At 41.6% G+C, this 26,136-nt stretch overlaps 1 protein-coding gene across 1 annotated transcript in view; it reads right to left on the bottom strand.

Moving 5' to 3' along the window:
- Window positions 1–26,136, bottom strand: part of fras1 (Fraser extracellular matrix complex subunit 1) — a 398,900-nt gene that overhangs the window by 320,143 nt on the left and 52,621 nt on the right. Inside the window, exons 11-14 of the mRNA XM_041181003.1 lie at window positions 18,728–18,766; window positions 17,948–18,095; window positions 7,282–7,425; window positions 48–182 (exon numbers count right to left, since the gene is read on the bottom strand). Coding sequence (XP_041036937.1) covers window positions 48–182; window positions 7,282–7,425; window positions 17,948–18,095; window positions 18,728–18,766 — 466 coding nt within the window. The remainder of the gene's footprint in view (window positions 1–47; window positions 183–7,281; window positions 7,426–17,947; window positions 18,096–18,727; window positions 18,767–26,136) is intronic.

The raw sequence follows: 26,136 nt of genomic DNA, 5'->3' as shown, positions 1-26,136 counted from the left end.
TTACAAAGGATTCTAAATAGTCCAAACTATTTGTCTTGAGCACATACCTGAACACTGTATCTGATCCTGGAACAGCCCCTCCCCACAGGAAGTCACACACTGACCATACTTCATAAGCAGCGGCTCCTTACATGAAACGCATTCAAACTCATTTCGACAGGTGGCACATGACTCCTCACATGCTGTTGGTAAAAACATGGTAAAGTACAGATTAGACCAGCTGATTCTTCTAAAAAGCAAGGCATGCAGAAAGAATCCAAAACTCTTGCATATGGAATAGTTACTGCCACCAGATCCTGTACTTCGTGTAAAACTGTACTAATGCCATTCAAACTGCAATATTCAGGACTCTACAGACTTGATTCCTCTGGTTGTCTGCCCCCACCCCCCACGCCCGAGGCTTCCAGAGGCAGACTCCAGAATGCTGTGGGACAGAGAAATCTGGGTGTCCTCCTCATATATTGTCACACAAAGTTAGCATGTAGGTATAGCAAGTCATTAGGAAGGAAAATGGAATGCTGGCCTTTACTGCTAAGAGGATAGCGTATAAAAGTAGGAAGTTTTGCTACAACTCTACAGGGCATGGTTGATACCACATCTGGAGTACCATGTGTGGTTCCGGTCCTCTTACTTAAGGGAAGCAAGGGGGTGGGAATCATACTTGCACTGGGGGGCAGTTCAGAAAAGGTTTACTCATCTGATTCCTGAAATGAAGATGTTGTCTTATGAGGAAAGGTTGAGCAGGTTGGGCCTATACTCACTGGAGTTTGGGAGAATTAGAGGTGGTCTTACTGAAACATGTAAAATTCTGAGGGGGCTTGACAGGGCTTATGCTGAAAGAATGTTTCCCCTCGTGGGGGAATCTAGAATTAAGGGACACAGTTTAGCAGTTGAATGTAAACAGATTTTTGATGAACAAGGGAGGCAAAAGTTATGGAGAGCAGGCTGGAAAGTGGAGTTAAAGCCACAATGAGGTCAGCCATGATCTTACTGAATGGTGAAGCAGGCTAAATGGGCCAAATGGCCTACTCCTGCTCCTATTTTCTATGTTCCATGCTCATGTGGAATGCGTCTTTCCCAGCAGAGGAGGGAAACTGCCTCTGTTTGTACAATCTTCAAGCCTGTGTTTGGCAATTTGCTAACAGGAGGCCAAGTTGATTTTATCTCCATCCATTCTTATGGGACCTGAGCTCCATCAAATTCTTTGATGATGTAATAGAGAGGATTATTGAGGGTAGTGTGGTTGATGTTGTATACATGAATTTCCAAAAGATATTTGACCAACAACAATTTACATTAATATTATGCCATAATGTAATAAAATGTCTAAAGGTGCTTTACAGGACCGATAGGGAACAGAATCTCACACCAAGGCACATAAGGGGATTTTAGGTCCGAGAAAAGTGAGGTAGAGAAATACAGAGATATAGGGAAGGAATTCCAGAGCTAAAGGCCAAAGCAGCTGAAGACATAACCACCAAAGATGGAGTGACTAAAACTGGCAATGTTCAAGAGACCAGAGTTGATGCTGCACAGAGATCTAGGTGAAATGTAGAGGTGAAGGAAGAGAGAGAAGGAGGGGCGAGACCATGGATGGATTTGAAAACAAGGGTGAGAATTTTAAAACTGAGACATTACAGGCCAGGGGTAAGCGCAGGGGAGATGGGTGAATAGGACTAGATATGTGTTAGGACACAGACTAAACAAAACATGAGTTTTGGATGCCCTTAAGATTGCAAAGGGTAGGATATGGGAGGTAGGCTAGAACTGCTTTGGAATAAGCAAGTCTAGTGGTAACAAAGGTATGTACGAGGGCTTCAGCAGCACATAGACAGAGGTAAGCTTGAAATTGGGCGATGTAGTCAAGGTGGAAATAAGCAAACTTACGGATGGTGCGGATGTGTGATCGAGGTGCCATATTTGACCAACATCATGAATAGACTGGTTCAGCCTCAGACAGTTTTCAGGTAGAGGGTTGGAGTCAGTAACTACAGAACAGGATTGTTCGTGGGAACTAAAGACAAAGGCTTGTTTTTCAATATGTACCTGGAGGAAATTTCTTCTAATCCAATACTGTATTGTTGGACAAGCAGTCAGACACAGAGGTGGAGTAAAGAGAGGTGGAAGAGAGTTAGAGCTGGATATCGTCAGGATACCTGTGGTGACCTGTTCCATGATTTTAGATGATATCGCCAAGAAGTGAATGAGGAAAAGGAGGGGGCCACGGATAGATCTTTGAGAGGGCAACAAAAGTAATGGTGTGAGAGCAGAAGAGAAACTATTACAGGTGATTTGCTGGCTATGACAGGGTAGGTAAGCATGACACCAAGAGCATGAAATCCCACCCAGTTGAATGATGGAGAGGAGTTGAAGCAGAATTTCATGGCCACCCATTCAAAAGTAGAAGACAAGTCAAAAATGACAACATGATAGAGTTTGCCTCAGTCACAATCAACTAGGATGTCATTTGTGGCTTTAGTAAGAGCCATTTTAGTACTATGAAACAGGTTAAAACTTGATAGGGGGGATTCACAAAAACATAAAATGGTTACAGCTCAGAAGGCGACCATTCGGCCCAACATGTCCCTGCCAGCTGTTTGCAAAAGCAACTCAGCCATTTCCACGCACACACCCTTTCCTCATAAACGTGCAATTTTGCATCCACTTAAGGAGCTATTGAAAGCCACAGTTGAATCTGCCTCCACCGTACAGTCAGGTGGTGCATTCCAGATCCCACCCACTTGCTGTATAAAAAGGTTTTTCCTCATGTAGCTGCTGGTCCTATTGCCAATGATCTTAAATCAGTGTCCTCTGGTTCTTGCCCATTCCACCAACAAGAACAGTTTCTCTCTCTGCCTAGTCCTCTCATGAGTTTGAACATCTTTATCAAACCTCCTTTCAACCTTCCCTTCTGCAAGGAGGACTATCCGAGCTTCTCCAAACAATCCATGTAACTAAAGTCCCAGATTCCTGGAACCATTCTCATAGATTTTTTTTGCACCCTCTCCAAAGCCTTCAAATTGTTCCTAAAGTACCATGCTCAGGCTGGTACATAATACTCAGTTGAGGTCAAATTAGTGTTTTAATGAAGGGTCATCATAACTTTCTTGGTTTTTTTACTCTGTGCTTCTATTTGGCAGGAGTTTTGCATGACTTTTAATGACTTTTTCAACCTGCCATGCCACCTTCAATGATTTGTACACACAAACAAACAGGTCTTCTTCAAACAAGAAGTTCCCCAAGAAAGATGGGCACACTCTTGGAATGTGATAACATATTCAAGGACATTGGAGAAGAAAGGCAGGTTCAAATCAGGTGGTGGTTTGCAAGGATGGTGGGATTAAGGGTTAATTTTTTGAGGAAGGGGTGATGATGGCATATTTGAAGGACAGGGGGGCAGTATTGGAGGAAAGAGAACCATTGATAATGTCAGCTAACATGAGGTCCAGGAAGGGAAGTCGAGTAGTCGACAGTTTAGTAGGAAAAGGATCCAGGGATAAAGAGGTGGGTCTCAACAACAAGGTGAGTTTGGAGTAGGCATAAGGGAGATAGGAGAGAAACTAAAGACATTTGCAAATTCAAAGTTGGGGCAAGTGCCACAAAATAGACTTGTTAGTAAAATGAAACCCATGGAATTAAAGAGAGAGTGGCAGCATAGATACAAAATTGGCTAAGAGCCATGAAGCAGAGGGTAATGGTTGCTTTTAAAAATAAGGGATGTACACAGTGGTGTGACCCAGAGAACAATATCAGTACCACTGTTCATTTTGATATGTATTAATGACCTGAGCTTTGGTGTACAGGACATAATTTTGAAGCTTGCAGATGAAACAAAGCTCAGAAATGTTAAGAATGAGGAGGATAGCAGCAAATTTCAGGAGGGCATTATCAGACTAGTAAAATGGGCAGATATATGCAGATGAAATTTAATGCTGAGTAGTGTGAAGTGAAACATTCTTGGTAGGAAGAATTAGGAGAGGGAGTATGATCTAAATATTACAATTTTGAAAGGGATGTAGGAACAGAATCCTATGGGGATCCATATACACAAATCTTTGAAAGTGGCAGAACAAGTTTAGGAGCCTGCTAAAAAGCATACAGAATAGAGCACAAAAGCAAGGAAGTTATGCAAAACCTTTATAAAACACTGGTTAGGCCTCAGCTGGAGCACTGTGTTCAATTCTTGGCACCACGCTTTGAGAAGGATGACCTTTGAGAAGGTGCATAAAAGATGTACTAGCATCAAGAAAACAAGAAATTGTAATATTTTTCTTCTGTTAATTTTGTCTTGGGTAAATGAGTTTGTTAGCCAGCTGAACTCTAATTGCACGCCTTCCTATGTCCTCGTCAATTGCTGCTTGCAATCAATAACAGGGAGAAACTGATGTAAGAATAAACAGTGATGGTTTATTGAGACATAGGGCAGAGCATCAGATCATGCGTGCTCACTCAGAAAGCTCCAGAACTAGACTTACAGTTCCCAGTTTCCTGCACCATATAGTGATTTGTCAGTGTCATCACATGATCAGTACACTTGCATTCTCTTAAAGTTTCAGGGTACGTCACTTTACCACTGTTAATAACCCTGACATATTTCTTATGTACTGGAAGACAGGCTGTTGAGGGTGTAAATAAGAGCTAGAGTGACTGCAAGAGTGTAATTGTGTTTTTTTTTCTTGATTTTCTTTTAATAAAGGTTTACTCTACTAGTAGTTGGGGACACCATTCCCTGGGCCTGAATCTTGTGCTTGTCGGGCATGCGAGATTGGCTGGCCCGGGGGTGACAGGAAACGGGCCCCCGACCGCGATCGACCCCAGACTATGATTTCATGCTGGCTGGCCAATTAACAGGCAGCCAGTATGAAACATGCCCTGAGAAAGATTCAGCATTGCCGGGCACTGACGTCACTCTGAGTGCTGGTGAGCCCTTCCACTGAGCTCCCTGAAGCCAGACAGCTGCCTCAGGGAGCTGCAGACCTCCAGGGAATAAACGAAATAACAAAAATGCTGAAAAAAAATGTCCATGCAGCACAATCAAGCACCTGAAATGCTGCTCCCAGATATTTCTTTTCATTTTATATCCTAATGGAGATTTCATCCCACCCTTCTACGAGGAAATGAGTAAAACGTGAATTCCGTTCACCCGTTTTGCCCGTGCGACAAGCTAAAAATCACACAGGCAATGTAAAATTGCGGTCAATAGGTTTTTTAATGATCTTAATTGGCCCTTTAATTGTCAGCGGGCGCTGCTCCTACTCCCACGCACATCTGCCAACCTCAATATTGTACGTGATTGCAATGACATCAGGCCGCACACCCGACGTCTTTTAGTGCAATTTTATGCACATTCGGGTCGGGCGCGCACCCAACCTCGGAATGCAAGATTCAGGCCCTGATTTTAGAAACTCTCCTCATACTATACAAATTACAACAAACATTTTGGCAGCTCTTTCAAGTTTCTCTCTGGGATTTGGGCAGCTCGGCATTTACCATCAGCCATGCCATAGCACTAGTATGGTCTCAGGGATGAGGGACTTCAGTTATATGAAGAGACTGGAGAAGCTAGGGTTGTTCCCCTTAGAGCACAGAGGATTAAGAGTAGGTTTGACAGAGGTGGTCAAAATAATTTTAAATACTTCTATCATATTACCCCATAGTTGGTATTGTTCTAACAAAAAGCTAATTTTCAAACCTTCCTTCTTTTGCATTCTCTCACATTCCATTAGCTTCCTCATTGCTTTATCAACCTGTAGTGTTGTCTTTAATGTCTGGTGTGCTGTAGTCAAAAACCATCTGCTCTTCTACAACGCCAAATTTATTACTATTCAGAATATACTTGCTACTGCTAATCTACAAAAATGCATCACATCACATTTACTGACAATAGAATTCTATCTGCCACTTTTTAGGCCATAACCCCATCATTACTTTGGCCTTCTAAAGAACAATCATATAATGGCATCATCTGAAAATTTCAGATAATTAATTCTCTTCAATCCCCCATGAGGTTCTCTGTCAAAGGCATTTCTAAAGTCCATGTACACTACATCCACCACATTCTTCCATCATCATCTTCATTCTCTTCCTACATTTAGAGACACATGAGGCAGATGAAGCACATGTTTACATCTGTTTCCGTAGCTGAGGTCACTAGCCTAAATCCAGAGACTAGACCTTGACAGGTTCCTCGCTGCAACAAGCATGGCTGACTAGGAGCCTCTCTCACTCTTACCGCCTGCCATAGGCATACAGGAAAGACTTGCAAATTGTTAATCAACCTGTTTGGTCACATTATGAACGCACCTTCCATGGCCATCAAGTTCTTGAGTAAGAATCGAACACAGGGCTTCTGGTTCAAAGGCAGGGACGGTACCCACTGTGCCGCAAGACCTCCACATTCTTCCATCTACCAAGTCTATTATTTCCTAGAAGAAGTCTATGATGTTTGTACTTAATAAAAGATGGTAAGAGTTTTTCTTATCACAAATTTTAAAACAACAGGCCAATAGCGACTCAGATTAGCTCCAGCTGCCCTTTTAAAAACAAATACTACAGTCCACTTTCTAGTCCTCGTGCACATATACACACTCAATACAGCTCCGAAATATTTCAGGGTTTACTAGCTACACACAAATGTTTATGAAGTTTGCAATGATTCCTTCCTAGAAAAAAAAAACTGATATGATGAACTTCTTGGCAAAGTTGGTAATAATCTAATGTAAAACATTTTTGCACGTTATTGAGATAGCAAATTTGTTTTATTGAACAGTGTGTTTATGGATGCAGTCAAGGGTGAATCACTTTCCAACTGACCTTGATGAAAAAAGGTAGAGCTTAATGGACTAAGGCATCTGTCAGATTTGATGAAAACAGGAGCTGAAGCAGGTATAAGTGCAAGTGTAAGATACATTCCCATTTTCAAACAGACGGAAAAGGGAGATTTAATATTCAAGAATGATATTCTTCTGATAGACCCCAATAGTGTAGTAATTTAACTATTATCTTAACAGTTATTTTGACCAGGAATGCTCATTTATTGTACACATGATGTGACAAACAAGTTAGAAAAATATTCTGCATACAGTTCTGTAAACTTTTAACATGAATCAAATTCTTAAATTCCCAATAGATCCATTAGCACATCTACTCACTTTGACAGAGATTTCAGTCAACATAAAATCACTAATGGTACCAGGTGCCCCAAAACGCTCTTTGGCATTGTCAGGATCACAAGGGGGAATTTCAAAGCAAGCTGAGAGTACAGATGAATTCATCACATACCTTTACATAGTCCACCTTCTTTGTAGAACCCAGGGTCACAGCTTTTCAAACAGTGGCCACTCTGCAAGAATTTGCTCTTATCATAGCAGATGTCACAATGATCAGGAGAGCGCATGCAGGTCAGGCAATCAGCATGGCACTGAACTATAAAGAAAATAACAAAGTAAAATCATTAACTTATCTCCAATAGGCTACAAAGTACATCCACAGACATTTAGTTTCCTCCATTATTGTTTAGACAATATGGAAGAGAGGCTTTAATTTTGACCAAACGTTTATTTAATAAATGCATGCCAACCACTGCCTTTGAAACAAAGAGTCCGTGTTTTATGAACAAATTTCCATGCATCTGCATCGGTGAATGAATATCAGCATGGATGGTATTCTTCCCCCTTCATCTCCATTCCAAAACTCCTGTCTCCTGATGTCATTGCTGATGTAGGTGAATGACCTTAAGCAATTCTCACAAGCTTGGGGAACCTTGCCCACAAGTTTCATGGCATCCAGTCACTAACCGAACATTACAATAGGAGTTGAAAGCAGTGCTTGGGAGCAGGTGGGGCAAAAGGAAAGCAGTTGCAAGCAGCATCAGGGAGGGTGAAAAAGAGAGCACCAGCATTAACATAGAAAGGAAAGAAAGAGGTTGCCAAACAGAAGCGACAAAAATTGCATGTCAAACTAAAGATAGAAAGGAAAAAGATGGCCTACATGAAGTGGGCAAGTCGAAGAAGAACAGCACTTGACTGATCTGTTGGGACATGATGGGGTTAGGTGAGTGCAGTCTTGAATTTGGGAGGAGAGGGGCATGAATTGTGACAGTTCAAAATGGAAAGAATCTGTGAATGGGTGGAGGGACACTTACAGGGAACTGGATCGGGAGGGTAACTTTGTAAGCTGTGAGGAATAGGAGTGGATAGTCAGGGGGGGTGGATGGTGGGCAGTGGGGTTTGTTAAATGGGGAGAATGCCTCTAGGTCAGTAAGGGGCATGCAAGGAGACAGGCGACTTTGTTAGAGTGAGACAGAGACCAAGTGAGTAACAAATTAGGCTCACGGGGTAAATTCTACCAAGTCCTTTTCAGGTTTCACTATAGATTAAGAATCAAGATCTAACATAAGTAAATTAGGCTAGCTTATTGAGTAGAGAACTGCCTGAAGTGGCAGTTATCTATCAAACAGTTTAAAGGAGTAGGTTCAAGTGGTGTTAATTGCTGTAGCAGGAAGCTAAGCTAGCTAGTGACCCATCAGAGGATCGATAAAAGAGTTAGGCTTTTCAAACTGCATGGTCAGTAAGGGGTGCATGAGGAGACAGGCGACTACGCTGGTCTGAGACAGAAACCAAGTGAGTAGCAAATTAGTATAATGTGGGAATTCAGTGCACAGGGAAAGAGGTGTGGCATATGTAGAAATTATTCTGAGTCGGGAAGATGAGCAGCTGAGCCGAAACAGACTTGGGTGTAAAGCTCATCTTCAAAGCTGATTTAAAAAAAATCAAGCAGTGACATCACAGGAAAACCGTAAGTTCACTGGTTGGCAAGAAAGTGCTGCTAGGGAGTTGCTTAAATAGCTGTAAATTAGAAAAGCTTATCATTTTTAAAGAAGTAGCAACTTGGATTTGAGTAAGAAACATTAGGTATAAGGGGAAGTCAGGGCCAGTAATGTAAAGTAATATAAGTAAACCAAAGTAAAATAAAGTTAACGTAAGGGAAGTAAAGTTAAGTTATAGCAGGGCAGCTTGGTCATGTGGAATGCGTGTCCTATAATATGTGGGAAGTCATGGGCACTGCTGGTGACCTAGATGACCACATGTGCTGCCAGCTGCAGAAGCTTGAACTCCACATTTTGGAACTCGAGCGACGGCTGGAGTCAATGTGGTGCATCTGCAGGCTCAGGGCTACGTGAATAGCATGTTCAGAGGGGTGGTCACACAGCAGGTTAGTAGTATGGAGACAGAAAGTGAATGGGCGACTGCCAGGCAGTCCAAGAGAATCAGGTAGGTACTGCAGGAGCCCTCTAGAGTCCCGCTCACTAAGTGGTTTTCCATTCTGGATACTATACTGGTGATGGTGTTGGTTCCTCAGAGGAGTGCAGTCAGAGACAGGTTTGTGGCACCACAAGCGGGTTGGCTGTACAGTGGGGGAGGATGAAGAAAGGAACAGCAATAGTGACAAGGGATCTATTAGTTGGGGGAACAGACAGGCGTTTCTGCGGCCGTAGATGTGACTCCAGGTTGGTATGTTGTCTCCCTGGTGCCAGGGTCATGTCACTGAGTGGCTGCAACACATTCTTCTAGCAGAGGGTGAACAGCTGGAGGTTGTGGTCTACACTGGTGCCAATGTCTTGGGTAGGAAGGGGGATGTGGTCCTGCAGACATAATTTAGGGAGCCAGGTGGAAAATTAGCAAGCAGGACCTCAAAAGTAGTAATCTTTGAATTACTCCCAATGCCATGTGCAAGTGAGTACAGAAATAGGAGAATTAGGCAGATGGCTAGAAAGATGGTGCAGGAGAGAGGACTCTAGATTCCTGGGACACTGGCACTGACTCTGGGGGAGATAGCACCTGAGCAGAGCTGCAACTGAGCTCCTTTTGGGGTGTTTTGCTATTGCTGTTGGGGCTGGCTTTAAACTAAATCTTCAGGGGTTTGGGAGCCAGGAGAGAATATTAGAGAGTAATATCAAGGTACACAAAATACTGGGAGAGACAGATAGCGCTAGAATAGAGAATAGTAAGTTAATAGTCGGAGTCAGAGTAAGGGAGAAAGTAATGAAGTCTAAATCAGGGTTATACTGCATGTATGCGAATGTACAGAGTGTAGTAAATAAGATTGGTGAGTTACAGGCACAGATTGTCAAGCAGAATTATGATATTGTGGTGATAACAGAGACCTGACTCAAGGCTGGCAGGGCTGGGAGTTAAATATTCCTGGCTACAAGGTGTTCAGAAAAGATAGGGCAAGAAGAAAAGGAGGAGAGATTAAGGAGAGCATTGCAGTGCAGGAGAAAGAGGATGTCCCAGAGGGTTCAAGGACAGAATCAATTTGACTAGAGCTAAGGAACAAAAAGGGTGCAATTACATTGCTCAGTGTAGTCTATAGACTGCCAACTAGTGGGAAGGATGTAGAGAAACAAATCTGCAGGGAAATTAGAGAGCTGCACACATTATAAAGTAGTTATAATAGGGGACTTCAATTAACTGAATATACACTGGGATAGTGATAGTGTAAAGGGCAGAGAGGGGCAGGAGTTCCTAGATTGTGTCCAGGAGAATTTTCTACAGCAGTGTGCCCAGCCAACAAAAAAGGTGGCACTGCTAGGCTTGGTTCTTAGAAATGAGGTAGGCCAAGTAAATTAAGTGTCAACGGGGGAATATTTAGGAGACGGTGATCATTGTATTGTAAGGTTTAGGATAACAGTAGTAAAGAACAATGGGCAATCCAGAGCAAGAATAATTAACTGGAGGACAGCCAACTTCAATGGGACAAGAACAGAGGTGGGCCCGATAGACTGAAACCAAAGGTTGGCAGGAAAAATTGTAGCTGAACAATGGGCTACCTTCAAAGAAGAAATAGTTCAGGCACAGTCAAGGTATATTCCCTCAAAACAGAGAGGTGGGCAAATAAATGAAGAGCTCCCTGGATGAAAAAGGAGATAGATTTTAAGATAAAGAAAAAATAGAGTGCTTCTGACAGGTGCCAGGTAGAAAATACAATTGAGAACCAAATGGAATACAGAAGGCTCAGAGGAAAGGTGGGAAGCAAATAAGAGAAGCAAAGAGGGATTATGAGAAAAGACTGGCAGCCAATATAAAGGGGAATCCCAAAGTTGTCTATATGCACATAAATAGTAAGAGGGTGGTAAAAGGACGGGTAGGGCCAATTAGGGACAAAAAAGGGGAGTTACACATGGAGGCAGGGGGCATGGCTGAGGTGTTAAATGAATACTTTGCATTTGTCCTTACCAAGGAAGCAGATGCTACCCAGGCCATGGTGACAGAGGAGGAAACTCTACCACTAGAAGGGTTCAAAATTGACAAGGAGGTGGTATTAGTCCGTTACTTAAAGTTGACAAGGCACCAGGACAGGATGAGATGCAAGGTTATTGAAGGAAGTGAGAGTGGAAATTGCAGGGGCACTAGCCATAATCTTTCAGTCTTCCCTAGACTCAGGGGAGGTTGCCAGAGGACTGGAGAATTGCAAACATTACGCCCTTGTTCAAAAATGGTTGTAAGGGTAAGCCTACCAGTTACAGACCATTCAGTTTAACTTCGGTAGCAGGGAAGCTTCCAGAAACAATTATTTGGGATAGAATTAATAGTCACATGGAAAAATGTGGGTTGATTAGGAAGAGCCAGCATGGATTTCTTAAGGGAAACTTGTGTTTATCTAACTTGGAGTTTTTTGAAGAGGTAACAGAGGGTTGATGTGAGTAATGCTGTTGATGTGGTGTACATGGACTTCCAAAAGGCATTCGATACAGTGCCGCACTACAGACTTGTGAGAAAAGTTATAGCTCATGGAATAAAAGAGACAGTAGCAATGTGGATACAAAATTGGTTGAGTAATAGGAAACAGTGAGTAATAGTTAATGAATATTTTTTGGGTTGGAGGAAGGTTTGTAGTCGGGTTCTCCAGGGGTTGGCATTGGGACCCATGCTTTTCCTGATATATATTAACAATCTAAATCTTGATGTGCAGAGGACAATTTCAAATTCTGCGGATGATACAAAACTTGGAAGCACTGTAAACTGGAGGGCATTATAGAACTTCAAAAGGACATAGACAAGTGGGTGGATTAGGTAGATAGCTGGCAGATGAAGTTCAATGCAGAGAAATGTGAGGTGATACATTTTGGTAGGAAGAACATGGAGAGATAATATAAAATAAGGGGTACAACTTCAGAGGGTGTGCAGGAGGAGAGGGACCTGGGTATATATGTGCATAAGTCACTAAAGGTGGCAGGACAGGTGGAAAGAGCAGTTAATACATCATACAGTATCCTAGTCTTTATTAATAGGGGCATAGAGTACAAGAACAAGGAAGTTATGCTGAACTAGTTAGACATCAGCTGGAGTATTGTGTACAGTTCTGGTCACTGCACTATAGATAGGATGTGAACATGTTGGAGAGAGTGCAGAAGAGGTTTACAAAAATGATTCCAGGGATGAGAAACTTCAATAATGAAGATAGATTGGAGAAGTTGGGACTCTTCTCCTTGGAGAAGAGAAGGCTAAGAGGAGATTTGATAGATTGTTCCAAATCCTGGAGGGGTTGGACAGAGTAGATAGGGAGAAATTATTCCTCCTCATAAAAGGATCCAGAATGAAAGGACAGTTTTAAAGAATTTGCAAAAGAAGCAAATGCGACATGAGAAAAATCTTTTTCATACAGCGAGTAGTTAGGGTGTGAAATGCACTGCTTGGAAGTGCAGTGCAGGCAGGTCCAATCGAGGCATTCAAGGTGGCAATAGATGATAATTTAAATAAAAGCAATGTGAAGGTTACAGGGAAAAGGCAGGAGAATGGCACTGTCATAATGCTCATTTGGAGAGCTGGTGTACACACAATGGGCTGAATGGCCTCCTTCTACACCATAACAATTCTGTGATTCTCTGAAGAGGAGGATGGAGAGTGTCCTTGTGAGTAGAGTAACCACTGAGATGCATTGTGGAGAAAAAAAGTGTCCCATTGACCTGTTGAAAACCCAAATATCACTATTGCTTCTCTTAATTAAAAATCCATCAATTGTGAAATATAAAATTATTTTGATGTAAGTATTCAATATTTTCTCTGCGATCCCTCTCTCTCCTTAAGAAATGCATCGGCAATTGCAATAGGGAAACTGCCTTTGGTTTGACTGTTGCAATTCTAAATTTGCTGCAGCACTGACTGGAAGGGGGCCTACAATCAATGAGACTGGTTTCAAGTTCTTTTTTTGCCTTATAAAAATTCTGGACTGAATTTTCATTCTGCGAAGCTGGTAAGTTCAGAGGATGCCATGCTGGCAATTTCATGCTCTTGGGCTGGGTGTGCCAGTCTGCTGGCATGTTTCCACTCATGGCCTATTTTCAGTGAGGCTGCTTCAGTGGGTGGTGTGGAGGGGAGGGGGTGGTAGGGAGCTGACAATGGCAAGTAGCCATTTAGGCCAAACACCACCTGGAATTTTCCAGATGGCAGACAGGCTCCCTGCCGAGGCTAAAGCTCGACAAATGGATGGAGGCGGCCTTCTGGCACCAGGCTGGGGAGCCAGCAATGCCTAATTTCTTTCCCCCCACCTCCCCACCCCCCCACCACAGTCATTACCGTCAGAGAGTTCCCCTCCAAATACTGGCCTGGCAAATGTGGCCACATTTTATTTCTAAAGCCTTTGGAGAGTGCCTCCATTGTGAGGTGCACTCTCATTCCCCCACCTACATCAGCAGCGCCCACCTTTCCAGGCGAGGCTGCCAGCTGTCCAGAGCCACAGATGCACCTATTGGCCCTCCCATTTGTGTAGCCAAACCGTTGTCCTTAACTAGACTCCCAGAGGCGGCCTCTTAATTGGCCGCCTCCTGTAAAATTTCACTTGGCTCTGCAGCTGGTATTTCCAGGTCCTGGCCCACATTTTGTCCCGATGGTGGGATTGAGACCTAGGACCAGAAATTCTATCCTTTGTATTTAAGTAAAGTCAATTAAACTGCCCCACCAGAACCAGGTTATCTTTGGAACTGGCAGAGTTGTGAAATATAAAGATAGATACTTAATTCCCAAATTGAAAATAAAAAGTAGCTCTCAATAATTTTGAGGAGTTGTCCCACTTTAGATGAAGAAATTGCAATACCCATGTTCATTATTGATTGCAGAACATTGGAAATGCATTAAATACAGTGACAAAAATCAGCATTTTCTGAGGGGATATTACCCCATACCCTCCCTGGGAAATAAATTTTGTACCTTTCATATATTTGTTCTTTTTCATCCAACTTAAGAGAAAGAATGTTGGGAAATTTGACCTTATACTTAATTTGCAAGCTTATGTCCCACTGCACTTTGAGTAATTATTTGTTTTCCTTGGTCATGGGCATTTAATCTGGGCTTTTTTTGAGAGGTCAGCTTTTTAAACCTCTGTCAGGTTTTGCTAGTTTTCTAAATGTCATTAATGTATATACAACCTATGAACTTTTGCTGTTATATATTCCAATCTCCACATTTATAATTTAAACTATTTAAGTAAGCTTCCCCACCAGGAAGGATGGAGTGTCACCTGTGGCATCAGCACCTAAGCCATACAGAGCTGGTTAACATTATAAATGTGGTCACAATAATGTGGGCAGACTAATGTGGATTTTAACATGGGACTGAATTACATCAATTCATCTTAGTCCAATCCAGTACAATCAGTTACTCTGTCTTCTAAATTTACTTCGCCTTGTTGCAATCTAGTTAGGGCCCTTTAAAGTTTAAAGAAGAAATCCAAAGACCCAGCGATTAACCAACAGAACGACACCACAAGATTTCACGTTTTTAAACAAAAACAAATTCTATTATATATCAAAAAGGATTAAACAAAGTAAGCTTGATTTATTTAACACTATAGCATTATAAACCTTATGCTATAAACTCAGTTCTACTTTCTATTTGCCCTTTTCTTTACTGTTGCTTAGCAATAGTGATCCAGTGACACAGACAAAGAGGAGACAGGAGTTGAGAGAGGGTGTGTTCAGTGTATATTAGAGAGAGATGACATGGATTTTTAAGCTCTCTTAAGAAGAAAAACTGCAAGGTTAGTGGGACAGTAGTTAATTGAATAAGCAGTAAATTAATCAGTTTAGCAGAGGTGCTACTGCGCAACTGAGCTTAGAAACTCATTGTTTGTTCTGCAGTTGAAGAATCAGTGAGTTGAGGGCAGTTTTTGGGTATCTCAGGGAGAGATACGAGTTGGGTGAGAAGCATCAAGCAGGAATTCACCAGAGAAAAACCATTTGCAACTGCGCTAGTCCCAAGTGAGAAGCCTTTGTGTCAAGCCAGTGGTAGCTCTTCATTGCTCTAGGAGTCTGTAAAGATATTGTTGGGGTAAAGGAATAGTGGAAATTTGAATTGATTTCTTGTGTTGGTATTGAGATCTTTTCAGCCTTTTCATCTGGTGTAATATAATTCACTTTTCTTGATTTAACAAATGTTTTATTCTTTGTATTAAATCATCAGCAGATTCCTATGAATTTGTTCAGTAGCTTTCCGCCACAGTTTTCTAAAAGTAAGTTAGGATTTATCAAGCCAGGTTTCACTCTGGGATCTGACCTGTCCTGTATTAACAGCAACTTGGATCATAATACCAGGTAGAAATGCAAATTACCTACCTTTTAATTCCAAAACTTTCCTTAATTCTGGGAAACCAAATGAATAACATCCTTTACTGGAATAATTCAAACATCAACTCTCCTTCTTTAGCTAAGTAAGTCCACGTGCTGTTTGTGATCTTACCTTTCTAGCTGTCAACCTCTTCATTCAACATAGCCCAATATTTTAAGTGTAATAAACTCCAAGCTTGCTTGAATTGCACTTACTTCAGGGCTACTTTTACTAATTTCTCAACCAGAAACCCCCATTTTGTACAATTAAAACTAATTCTTAAAACTAAAAGTTATATGCTAAAACATATGAATTATGATATTAGGCTTACGTAACAATCTGAAGATGACATTTGGTTTTGATTCCCTAACCTGGAATTTCCATGAGAGCTCTCCCAATCTATCAGGAGATCAGCGGAAACAACAAAGGGTCATTTATACCATTGCTTTGTGGTTTCTGCTTTAGTTACAGAATGAGATTGGAAACTTCAGGCACCTATGTGCAATGCCATGCGGGAACAACATTAATTAAAGATTGAGAATTCTCAAACTGCACAACATAGATGGTGAGTATCTGAAAACATAGGTTATCATTGAGGGTAGGCTCCTGTATGAGAACCCATAGGAATTAGGAATTAAAATTTTAACTGCACACATAGTCAGGCTGGAAAGGTCCCTTTTCTAGGATTAATAAGAACATGTCAAAGCATTTATCATGGACAAAGAGAGGGGAGAGCCCACAGGAGATCAAGAGGTCAACGTGGTAACTTAGTTTTGCAACAAGACAGCTAGAAGTTTTTAACAGCCTATTAATATACTTTAAAATGCTGGAAGCAAGTAAGTGCTATACACTAGACGGTTAATTTTACAGATTCCTGATCCTAATATGGGGTTTCACTTCTGGGAGCACAAATTGGGAATTAGAGCAAGTGCCCAAAAGATTTCTGTCCAATTTCCAAAATGTTCTTCTGGTGGGTGAGGCTTCAAACTGTGCACACAAATGTGTAAGATGCCCCGAAGTTCTATGTAATATTATCTTGTGCTCTGCATTACTGAACTCAAGTTGAAATGATCCAGATTTCTGACCACCCTTTACAACAGCCGAATTTTGTTGTGAAAACTGCTTTAACCATTGCAAGACTGCTCACCTGATCTGGCCCATTTCCAAAATGCATGGATTTATTGTGTGTTTAAATTTTAGAGCTCCTTTGTTGTCCACAGCAATGCTGGATGCCAAAGTCGAACCTTGCGTGTAGCACAGTAGGGCAAAATGCTGAAACTTGCATCATATACGTATTTCTGCCTTTGCAGCACATTTGAATGTGTCTGCCCATTTTTGGGTACATGTATCCTAAGCCAATCCTGGTGGAAAGGAGAGAAGCAGAGCCAACAGAGCAACTCCCAAGGGCTGTTCTGCTGTATTCCACTGGAATAGAGTGCTGCCTGCCAAGATGGAAGCAGAATTGTCTGGGATGGAGTCCGGGTTCCATGACCATGATATCTTGCTCCAGGAAGAACTCTAGGTGTGCATTTATTTTTTTTAGCCCTATATACAGTATCATTAATTGCGAACAAAATACAAAGCTACGTACAATCTATTTCACAGAGCTATCAGAAGAATGGCATTTGAATCTGCTATATTGATTCTGTCAAATAAACTTCCCATTTACTCATAGAATGATGACAGTAATGTATAACTTCAGTCAGTTAAGATGCTCAGTTACTAAACTGAAACCTATTGAACAGACATATATACATCACTACCATGCTTCTCTAAATCTAATTCCCAGCAATACTCTAACACCATTCAGATAAAACTTGATTTCATACCCATATAAAATAGATGTATTTGTATAAGATGTAGATATTACTAATGACTGAATAACTTTTTTTTTAAAAATCATGCACCTACTAAGTAACTATAACAGGCTAAATGTAGAACATCTTGTTTGGAGCAAGATAACATGGTCTTGGGACCCAGACTCCAGTCCCAGACAATTCTGCTTCCATCTTGGCAGCTGCAGCTTTAATTTAGAATTCTTTATTATTTACTTATATATATGCATGTGGCATGCCTAGGCTCTTAGGCACACACATTGTCACCTGTGCACAGACATGCACACATACATGTTTACCAGCAGAACTTTTACTGAACATAAAAAACAAATGTGGTTATTTATAACATAATCTGGAGAGCCAGGAGGTTACAGCTATAATCTGTGGTCAGGTTGCAAGCATCTTTTCAGATATGTTTAAAAAAAAATTCAAAACACAAGTTATATAATGCAAAATTCTCCATACACTCCTGTTTTTCTTAAAGGTTTCCCCTGCCAGATATATACAAACCTGGTTGGCATTCTGGGCAACATTCTCCCTTCACTTCGACAGCAAGACTCCCAACAGGGCAGAGAGGACAGGAGCGCTTATAACAGATCACCTGTGAATCTCGGCATTCACATTCTTTACAAGGACCTTCTTTCCATTTTTCTCCATTCTATTTTAGGAGGGATTTAAGAAAATTATGAAGTATTTTCAATAGAATAAACCATTTGTGTAAAATTTATCGAGAAGTTAATGTGCACAAAAATAGCGACAGAATTCCCTCTGCAAACCTACCTGTGAGGCAACGCTTGATTCACATTCAAATAACACAAAACATTGAACTGGATTCTTTATTAGCTAGGATATTAAAATGATTCTCATTTGAATCTTTATTTGGGAGGGCTGCTCTTACCTTATATAAAGACAGCAAATGTCAATAGCTACAAAAGACCGAGATAGCTACGCTGAATAGAAGTATAAAGAGATGTAGATGTACAGTATTTTTGGGAAAATAGAAATAATCACAAATTCAATCCCCAAAAGCACCAGTAAAAATCCCAGAATACCATGTGATAGAAAAAAATTTTGGCTTATTTAATCATGGTGAATCTGTGACTGGCTCATATTATAACCCAAAAGAACTAACAGCTCTCGCTTGCCCCTCAGCAGATGTATGGTTTCTGGACCTCCATACAAACAGTAGTGTTTGTAGGTTGAACAATTGTTATTCCATGTCTGATTGTGCTTCTTTCAGAGCTGCATTTTTACTCAAACACTAAAAGATCCACACAGCGATCTACATACCTGCAGGTGTTTTTCACCTTTCAAATCTGAATGATGTGTCTGAGAGAAAAAAAAAAGTAATTATTTATAAATTATGCACAGAAAAATATTTTCTTCTGATATGAGCATTAGCCTCAATGTGATAAATTTTCACCACCTAGCCGCTAATCTGGTGGAACGTATCGCTCATTCATTAAAGAATCTGTGCAATTTTCATTCTATTGAAATCAATGGAATAATAATTGGCTGAATTCGACAAGTAATGGCTTTCCTAGATCACCACTCATATGATAAAGATGGAAACTTACTCAATATGTTTCAGGTTTTTTTCTATTAATCTATACTTTCAATTTTTCTTTGCATATTCTTGCATAAAGACTTTTTAGTCTACTATGGTGACAGACTATTAAGTACAGAATGTTCCTGCACTGCTGGACTGAAAAAAGTACAGACAACACTATTTGTCATACAATACCTCCAAATTATGTTTTTAGTTCTCCTGCACATGCATTGTAAATTGTTAATATGTCAAAACCTTGTTTTACTTTTCTTTTGACTGACCAAAGCCTAATTCCTGAAACTGCAAACTGGGCTTCATATTACCATTTTGTTAATTAAGTGGATCAGCAGAAAACAAACTGGCACATTGGAAAAATACATTAAACTAATATCACATACTCAATTTGCCATATTGCTTTAATAATCAGATCACTAAAATGGAGACCATAAACAAACATTTCTTCCAGCAACTGATAAAGAAGCTGCTTTAATAAGGTGTAATTATTAATTGCAGAATTACGACTGAAATAATTCTGCTACCAACCTAGATATTTTTCTTAAACTTACCATGACAGATTTTGCTGTTAAACCAAATATGGATAGGCAAATTTAAAAAAAAGAGGTGGGGGGGGTGGGGTTCATTTGAGGTTTCATTAAAGCAACTGACAAAGCATATCAGTCAAAACAGCAAATTCAGAATGTAAGAGGAAAATGATTTTTATTCAACTACATCCAGCACTATCAACCACTCTACACTGTGGCAAAGGACTACAGCAATTTCCCTCTCCTCTCAGGTGGGTGCTCCGGCAGCACCCCAAATAGCTGTAAAGTGCCTAATGGGAAGGGAAGATGGGTAGCTGTTCCTCAAGCTTGCACTGGGCTTCACTAGAATACTGAAGTGAACATGCTGCCTTCCACAAGAGTGCTTCAGACATGTATTCCTTTTTTCTCAACCGAGGATTCTCCCACTGTAGTTAACAGGGCCCTCAACCATGTCCCACACGTTTCCCGCACTTCTGCTCTCACCCCCTTCCCCTTCCTCCCAAAGAGTTCTCTTGTCCTCACTTTCCACTCCATCAGCCTTCACATTCAAAGGATCATTCTCTTTCACTCCAGCATGATGCCACCACCACCATACATCTTCCACTCCCTTCCACTGTCAGCATTCCAAAGGGACCCGTTCCCTCCGCAACACCCTGAGCCACTACTCTATCAGCCCCAACACCGCATTCTTGTCCCATGCAATCACAGGAGATGTATCCCTGCCCTCATGCTTCCTTTCTCTCATTGTCCAAGGCCCCAAACACTCTCTGCAGGTGAAGCAGCGCTTTACTTGTACTTCTTTCAATTTAGTCTACTGTATTTGCTGCTCACAAGCAGCCTCCTCTACTGGGGAGACCAAATGTAGGCTGGGTGACCACTTTGCAGAACACCTCCAGTCAGTCCAAAACATGACCTTGATGTGGATGCTTGCCACTATGATTCACCAGCTTGCTCTCATGCTCAGATTTCTGTCCTTGGCCTGCTGCAATGTTCCAGTGAAGCCCAAAACAAGCTTGAGGAACAACACCTCATCTTCTAATTGGCCACTTTACAGTCTTCTAGACGCAACACTGAGTTCAGCAACTTCAGACTGTGAACTCTTCCTCCATTTTGGTTTTTTACCCAAGTGCCAGTCTGCATTTTGTTTTCATTTTAAAAAAAATTCATACAAAGCTGTCGCTTATTCTGCCGTTAACATTTACTCTGGACCCATGCTTTGCTTCTTTACTATAACCATTACCATTCCCTTTGCCTTTCATTCCATGACATAATTGTTATTTAATCTCACCTGTCCTCTAACCTATCCCTCACCTTTTTTCTTCTACCTGACCTTACCCTCCACCCCAGCCTGCTCCCCATTTTTCAACAGCATAAAATCTATCAATCATCCCAGTCCCAGGAAATCGCTGCTGGAGTTCCTCAGGGTAGTGGCTGAGGCTCAACCATCTTCAGCTGTTTCAATGAGCTTCCCTTCATCATAAGGTCAGAAGTGGGGATGTTCGCAGATGATAGCAAAATGTTTAGCACCATTCACGTAATACTGAAGCAGTCTGTTTCTATATGCAGCAAGGCCTGGACAATATTAAGGCTTGGGCTGGTAAGTGGCAAGCTACATTTGCACCCATAAGTGCCAGACAATGACCATCTTCCACAAGAGGGAACCTAACCATCTCCCCGTGACGTTCAATGGAATTGCAACTGCTGAATCCCTCTCTATCAATATCCTGGGGGGGTTACCATTAACCAGAAACTGAACTAGACCAGCCACATAAATACATACAAGAGCAGGCCAGAGGCTGGGAATGCTATGGAGAGTAACTCACCTCTTGGCACATCAAAGCCTGTCCACCATCTATGAGGCATAAGTCAGGAGTGTGATGGAATACTCTCCACTTGCCTGGATGAGTGCAGCTCAAACAACACTCAAGAAGCTTGACACCATCCAGGACAAAGCCGCCCGCTTAACTGGCACCCCATTCACCACCTTCAACATACACTCTTTCTACCACCAATGCACAATGACAGCAGTGCATACCATCTACAAGATGCATTGCAGCAATTCACCAAGGCTTATTTCACTGCACCTTCCAAACCCATCACTTCTACCACCTAGAAGGACAAGAGCAGCAGATGCACCTACAAGTTCCCCTCCAAACCACACACCGTCCTGACTTGGAACTATATCGCCATTCCTTCACTGTCACCGGGTCAAAATCCTGAACTTCCTAAAAGCACTGTGGGTATTCTTACAACACATGGACCGCAGCGGTTCAAGGCAGTATACCACACCTTTTCAATTAGCGGTGCGCAATAAATGCTGACCTAGCCAGCGGCACCCGAATCTCATGAATGAATCTAAAAGGAAAATCACATTCCTACTGCTCTTCAGTTCTGAAGAAGTGTCATATTGGACTCAAAAGGTTAACTCTTTCTTTATCCACAGATGCCAAGTCTTCCCAAATTCCAACAGTCTTATGTTTGTCTTGTGATTGGCTGAACAAACCCTGTCTCTTGGGAGAAGCCACATCTATATTAATGAACAACTTGATTCATGTAGCTACAGATGTGTCACAGACATACTTGTTTAAGCAACAAAACCCTGAAACTGAAGAACTATTGCCCGATCCATTGAGATAGTGGGCAACTTTCATTTCTACAGGCAGTTGCTGATATGCAGCAGACATCCACCTCACTTCTTCCTTCCACTTATAAGGAGGACACAGTTAGGAAGTAGAAGACACATATACACACTTTGACTAAAGGGGAAGCATCAGGGCAAAGCACAGAGCACTGAATTGTACAGTGCTAGTGTGAATAAAATGTAGTTTAACTCTAATCAGAATCACAGAGTGCAGAAGAGGCCCTTCGGCCCATTGAGTCTCCACCGACACGTGAGAAACATCTGACTTACCTACCTAATCCCATTTACCAGCACTTGGCCCATAGCCTTGAATGTTATGACCTGCCAAGTGCTCATCCAGGTACTTCTTAAAGGATGTAAGGCAACCCGCCTCCACCACCTTCACAGGCAGTGCATTCCAGATCGTCACCACCCTCCGGGTAAAAAGGTTTTTCCTCACATCCCCCCTAAACCTCCTGCCCCTCACTTTGAACTTGTGTCCCCTCGTGATTGAACCTTCAACTAAGGGGAACAGCTGCTCCCTATCCATCCTGTCCATGCCCCTCATAATCTTGTACACCTTGATCAGGTCGCCCCTCAATCATCTCTGCTCCAACGAAAACAACCCAAGTCTATCCAACCTCTCTTCATAACTTAAATGTTTCATCCCAGGCAACATCTTGGTGAATCTCCTCTGTGCCCTCTCCAGTGCAATCACATCCTTCTTATAATGTGGCGACCAGAACTGCACACAATACTCCAGCTGTGGCCTCACAAAGGTTCCATACAACTCCAACATGACCTCCCTACTTTTGTAATCTATGCCTCGATTGATAAAGGCACATGTCCCCTATGCCTTTTTCACCACCCCACTAACATGCCCCTCTGTCTTCAGAGATCTATGGACACAGACGACAAGGTCCCTTTGTTCCTCAGAATTTCCTAGTGTCATGCAGTTCATTGAATACTTCCTTGTCAAGTTACTCCTTCCAAAGTGTATCACCTCACACTTTTCTAATGTGTCATCACAGTTCCCTTAGGAAGGCTAAAATAAGGCTGCAGTGATAGTTACGGGATTTGAGATATGCCAGAGCCAAATGGCCTCCTTATACGCCATACCAATTCTGTGATTCAATGGAGATGATGCTTTATTGGTAAGGGTATTGGGCACATGTGTAGCTGTTTGACACTTATTGGTTATTTCAAATGCTTAAATAAATATACCTCTATTCAAGTCTTCTCTTCAGATTGTACAGTGTAACCAGTTTCCTGGGCAAACAAGTTTGCAGTCTCCTGGCTGGTGTCGTCATTTGCTGCTGGCTGCCACACATTCTCCTGTCTGCCCCATGCATGGCTGAAGAGGTGTGAGACCCAGCTGGCAGCAATAATTATGGACACCTTGAATAGCTTGTACTGCAGCACTGCCCCCATGGCTCCAGGCATCTAAAAATTTGCTTCAGGATGCTGATAATCTGGTCCAGTAAGACTCTTCCAGCCACATGTATCTTGTTCTTCAGGCCTTGTCCACTGACCCTCAGTGGGGTAAGCAGTCATGGTGAGTAGTGTTTGTGTCCAGCAGACAACCATCTAGTCTCCCTGGCCCTTAAGGTAATGCCAGCACTGTGGACTGGTGTAAAATGAATTACTGCCAGGATTGTGGATATTCTTGTAAAAGATTCCATACTTATCGGTCATATATTTGCTGCACACTGAGTGGATTCCTATATATGCATGATGGGGTGATATATGGGGGTAGAAGTTTGTTCAGCTACATGCATTCCATCAATTATTACCTAAATTAAGAAAATCCAGACAGAATATGTCAGGGTTTCATGCGAATACGGATGAACGATTTTCAAACAAGGCATATGTGACCAAGGCAAGCAAAACAACTAATAAGTAAAGAAGCACTGAAGTAGGTGAAATACTTCACAGGTTATAAAGCCTTTCTCTCGGTCAGGATTAAAACTGCTTCATAGTCGATGAAGTATTTTGAATCCAATTTGCACAAAGTAGGGTTCGATAAATAGCAATGAGATGACTGAAACAGGTTTTCAAAGTGAGAACCGCATCCAGGTCACATTTGACATTCACAGCGCATCAGGGGCTTAGTGGGTCTAAGGTCCCCAGAACGTGAGCCATTGGCAGACATTAATACAGATACCTCTAAGTGATGGAGGTTTATGACACAGCACACGCTAAAACATGTATTTGAACTACTTCATTTGGATTTACGCTACTCTATCTCAATATTAGCATCAGCATTTTGAAGCTGAACTTGGGTAGTTCCATTTCCAATCTGACTGTTTTACCCTGACTTCTCTGGAAACTTTTGCATCATCTCTATCACTCTACCTGATATCTCGTAATCACGGAACTTGCAGGAACTGCCCCTCAGAGTGCACTTCTTAGTTGCAGGTAGTGAAAGAACCAAGTAAATGCATTGGGTAAGGTTTAATATATTTGAAAAAGCAAAAGATCTATTTTAATATACATAAGCAGAACAGCATTCTTAAATGCAATTGGGCATCTTTTACTCCTCAGTCCACAGCCATACTGGAGTAAGGGGCCACAAAATTCCTCTCCCCAACCAGACTGGGGTGCCCCCCAACACCACTCCCAGCCCATACAAGTACTCTAAATCACCCTAGAGCCACTCAAATTATTTAAATTAATCTGACCCTCGGAAAGTAGGCAAGGTGCAATAATGTGCTTGGCAGAAGCCTAATTGGAACAAAAATCACTGACAATTAGGACAGACAATAACCTGAATTTTTAAAAATCTAAATTAAAGATCAAAAGAATCAACTTGTCGTTTAGATTGCTGTAGTTAAATAAAATCTAAGCAAAGTAGCTTAAATTTATTATAATCCTTTTTATTTTCATATAATCCTTCAGGAATTGGAACAGGTAATCTTCTGTTGCTGGGAAGCCTTGCCCATCTGAAGCATAAATTGGAAATTTGGATATGTATTGTGCATAACCCCTTAACCACTGATTTAAACAGTTAGAAAATCATTTGTAGTGTTCACCTAAAATTTCAATATGTGCTTAGCAAAGCTCCCAACCAGGAGCACAAGTTAATTATTTAAACTTATAATCTCCTTGTTCAATTTATTCATTCAAATAGTTGTAATGAACTTACTTTCATAACTTAATCAAGCATACTTTGACATTCAAACTTTAGAAACTGGGGACTGGATTACATGCCAAACCTAGTGAGTGGGCTGCATATAATTATGTAGAAATGCAAGCACTCAAATGCAAATACTGTGAAGCTCCCCCTGCAACAAAAGTTAACCGTTTTTGTCTACTCTTTATGGTGTGGCTGTTCTTCACATTCCAGTCATGGTACGTAATTATATTGAAAATCATTTGTAGTTCACGTTTCTGTACCTAGCGTACCTCAAGGCAATTTTGCACGATATGTTTAAATACAGGTTGGAGTGAGGAATGATACAGACATTGTTTATGTTATGTAATTACTTTATTATGAATATATGAACCAGCTGCTTTATATATTTGAAAATTTGGATACTCCAAGTCCAAAAAGCAGCAGCAGATCTGAGGGCTTGTAGGATATGAACCAGCATACCATGCACCCTAACCACCACCACCCACCTCCTCCCCTCCCCACCCCCCCAATAGTTTTTGTGAAACAAAATAGCATTGGAGGACCCTCCTCCATTTCTCTCCCAGGAACCTCTGTCATCCATCTCTGTCTTCAGCCTTTTGGTTCAGCCTGCAAGTCTATTTGTCCTTGGCTTGGCTGGATTTAGTTGGCAGTCCTCCAACCTCAGTTCTGTTTCCTCTTTCAACATTCTTCTCTGGGCCCTCAGTTCCAAGTTCTACCCCCTTTGAAATAGTGGAAGAGCTATGTTAGGCAGAGGAGGCAGAGGCATGGTGTTGCTTGCAAAGGCTATTGCCAATATCTGGACTTCTTATAATCCAAAATCTTCACTATTGTCTGAAAGTAGCAATAAATGTC

This window comes from Carcharodon carcharias, chromosome 1 (genome assembly GCF_017639515.1).
Source record: "Carcharodon carcharias isolate sCarCar2 chromosome 1, sCarCar2.pri, whole genome shotgun sequence".
Taxonomy (NCBI): domain Eukaryota; kingdom Metazoa; phylum Chordata; class Chondrichthyes; order Lamniformes; family Lamnidae; genus Carcharodon; species Carcharodon carcharias.
The sequence above is the reverse complement of the archived record's forward strand: the minus strand, read 5'-3'. Positions and strand labels throughout refer to the sequence as shown.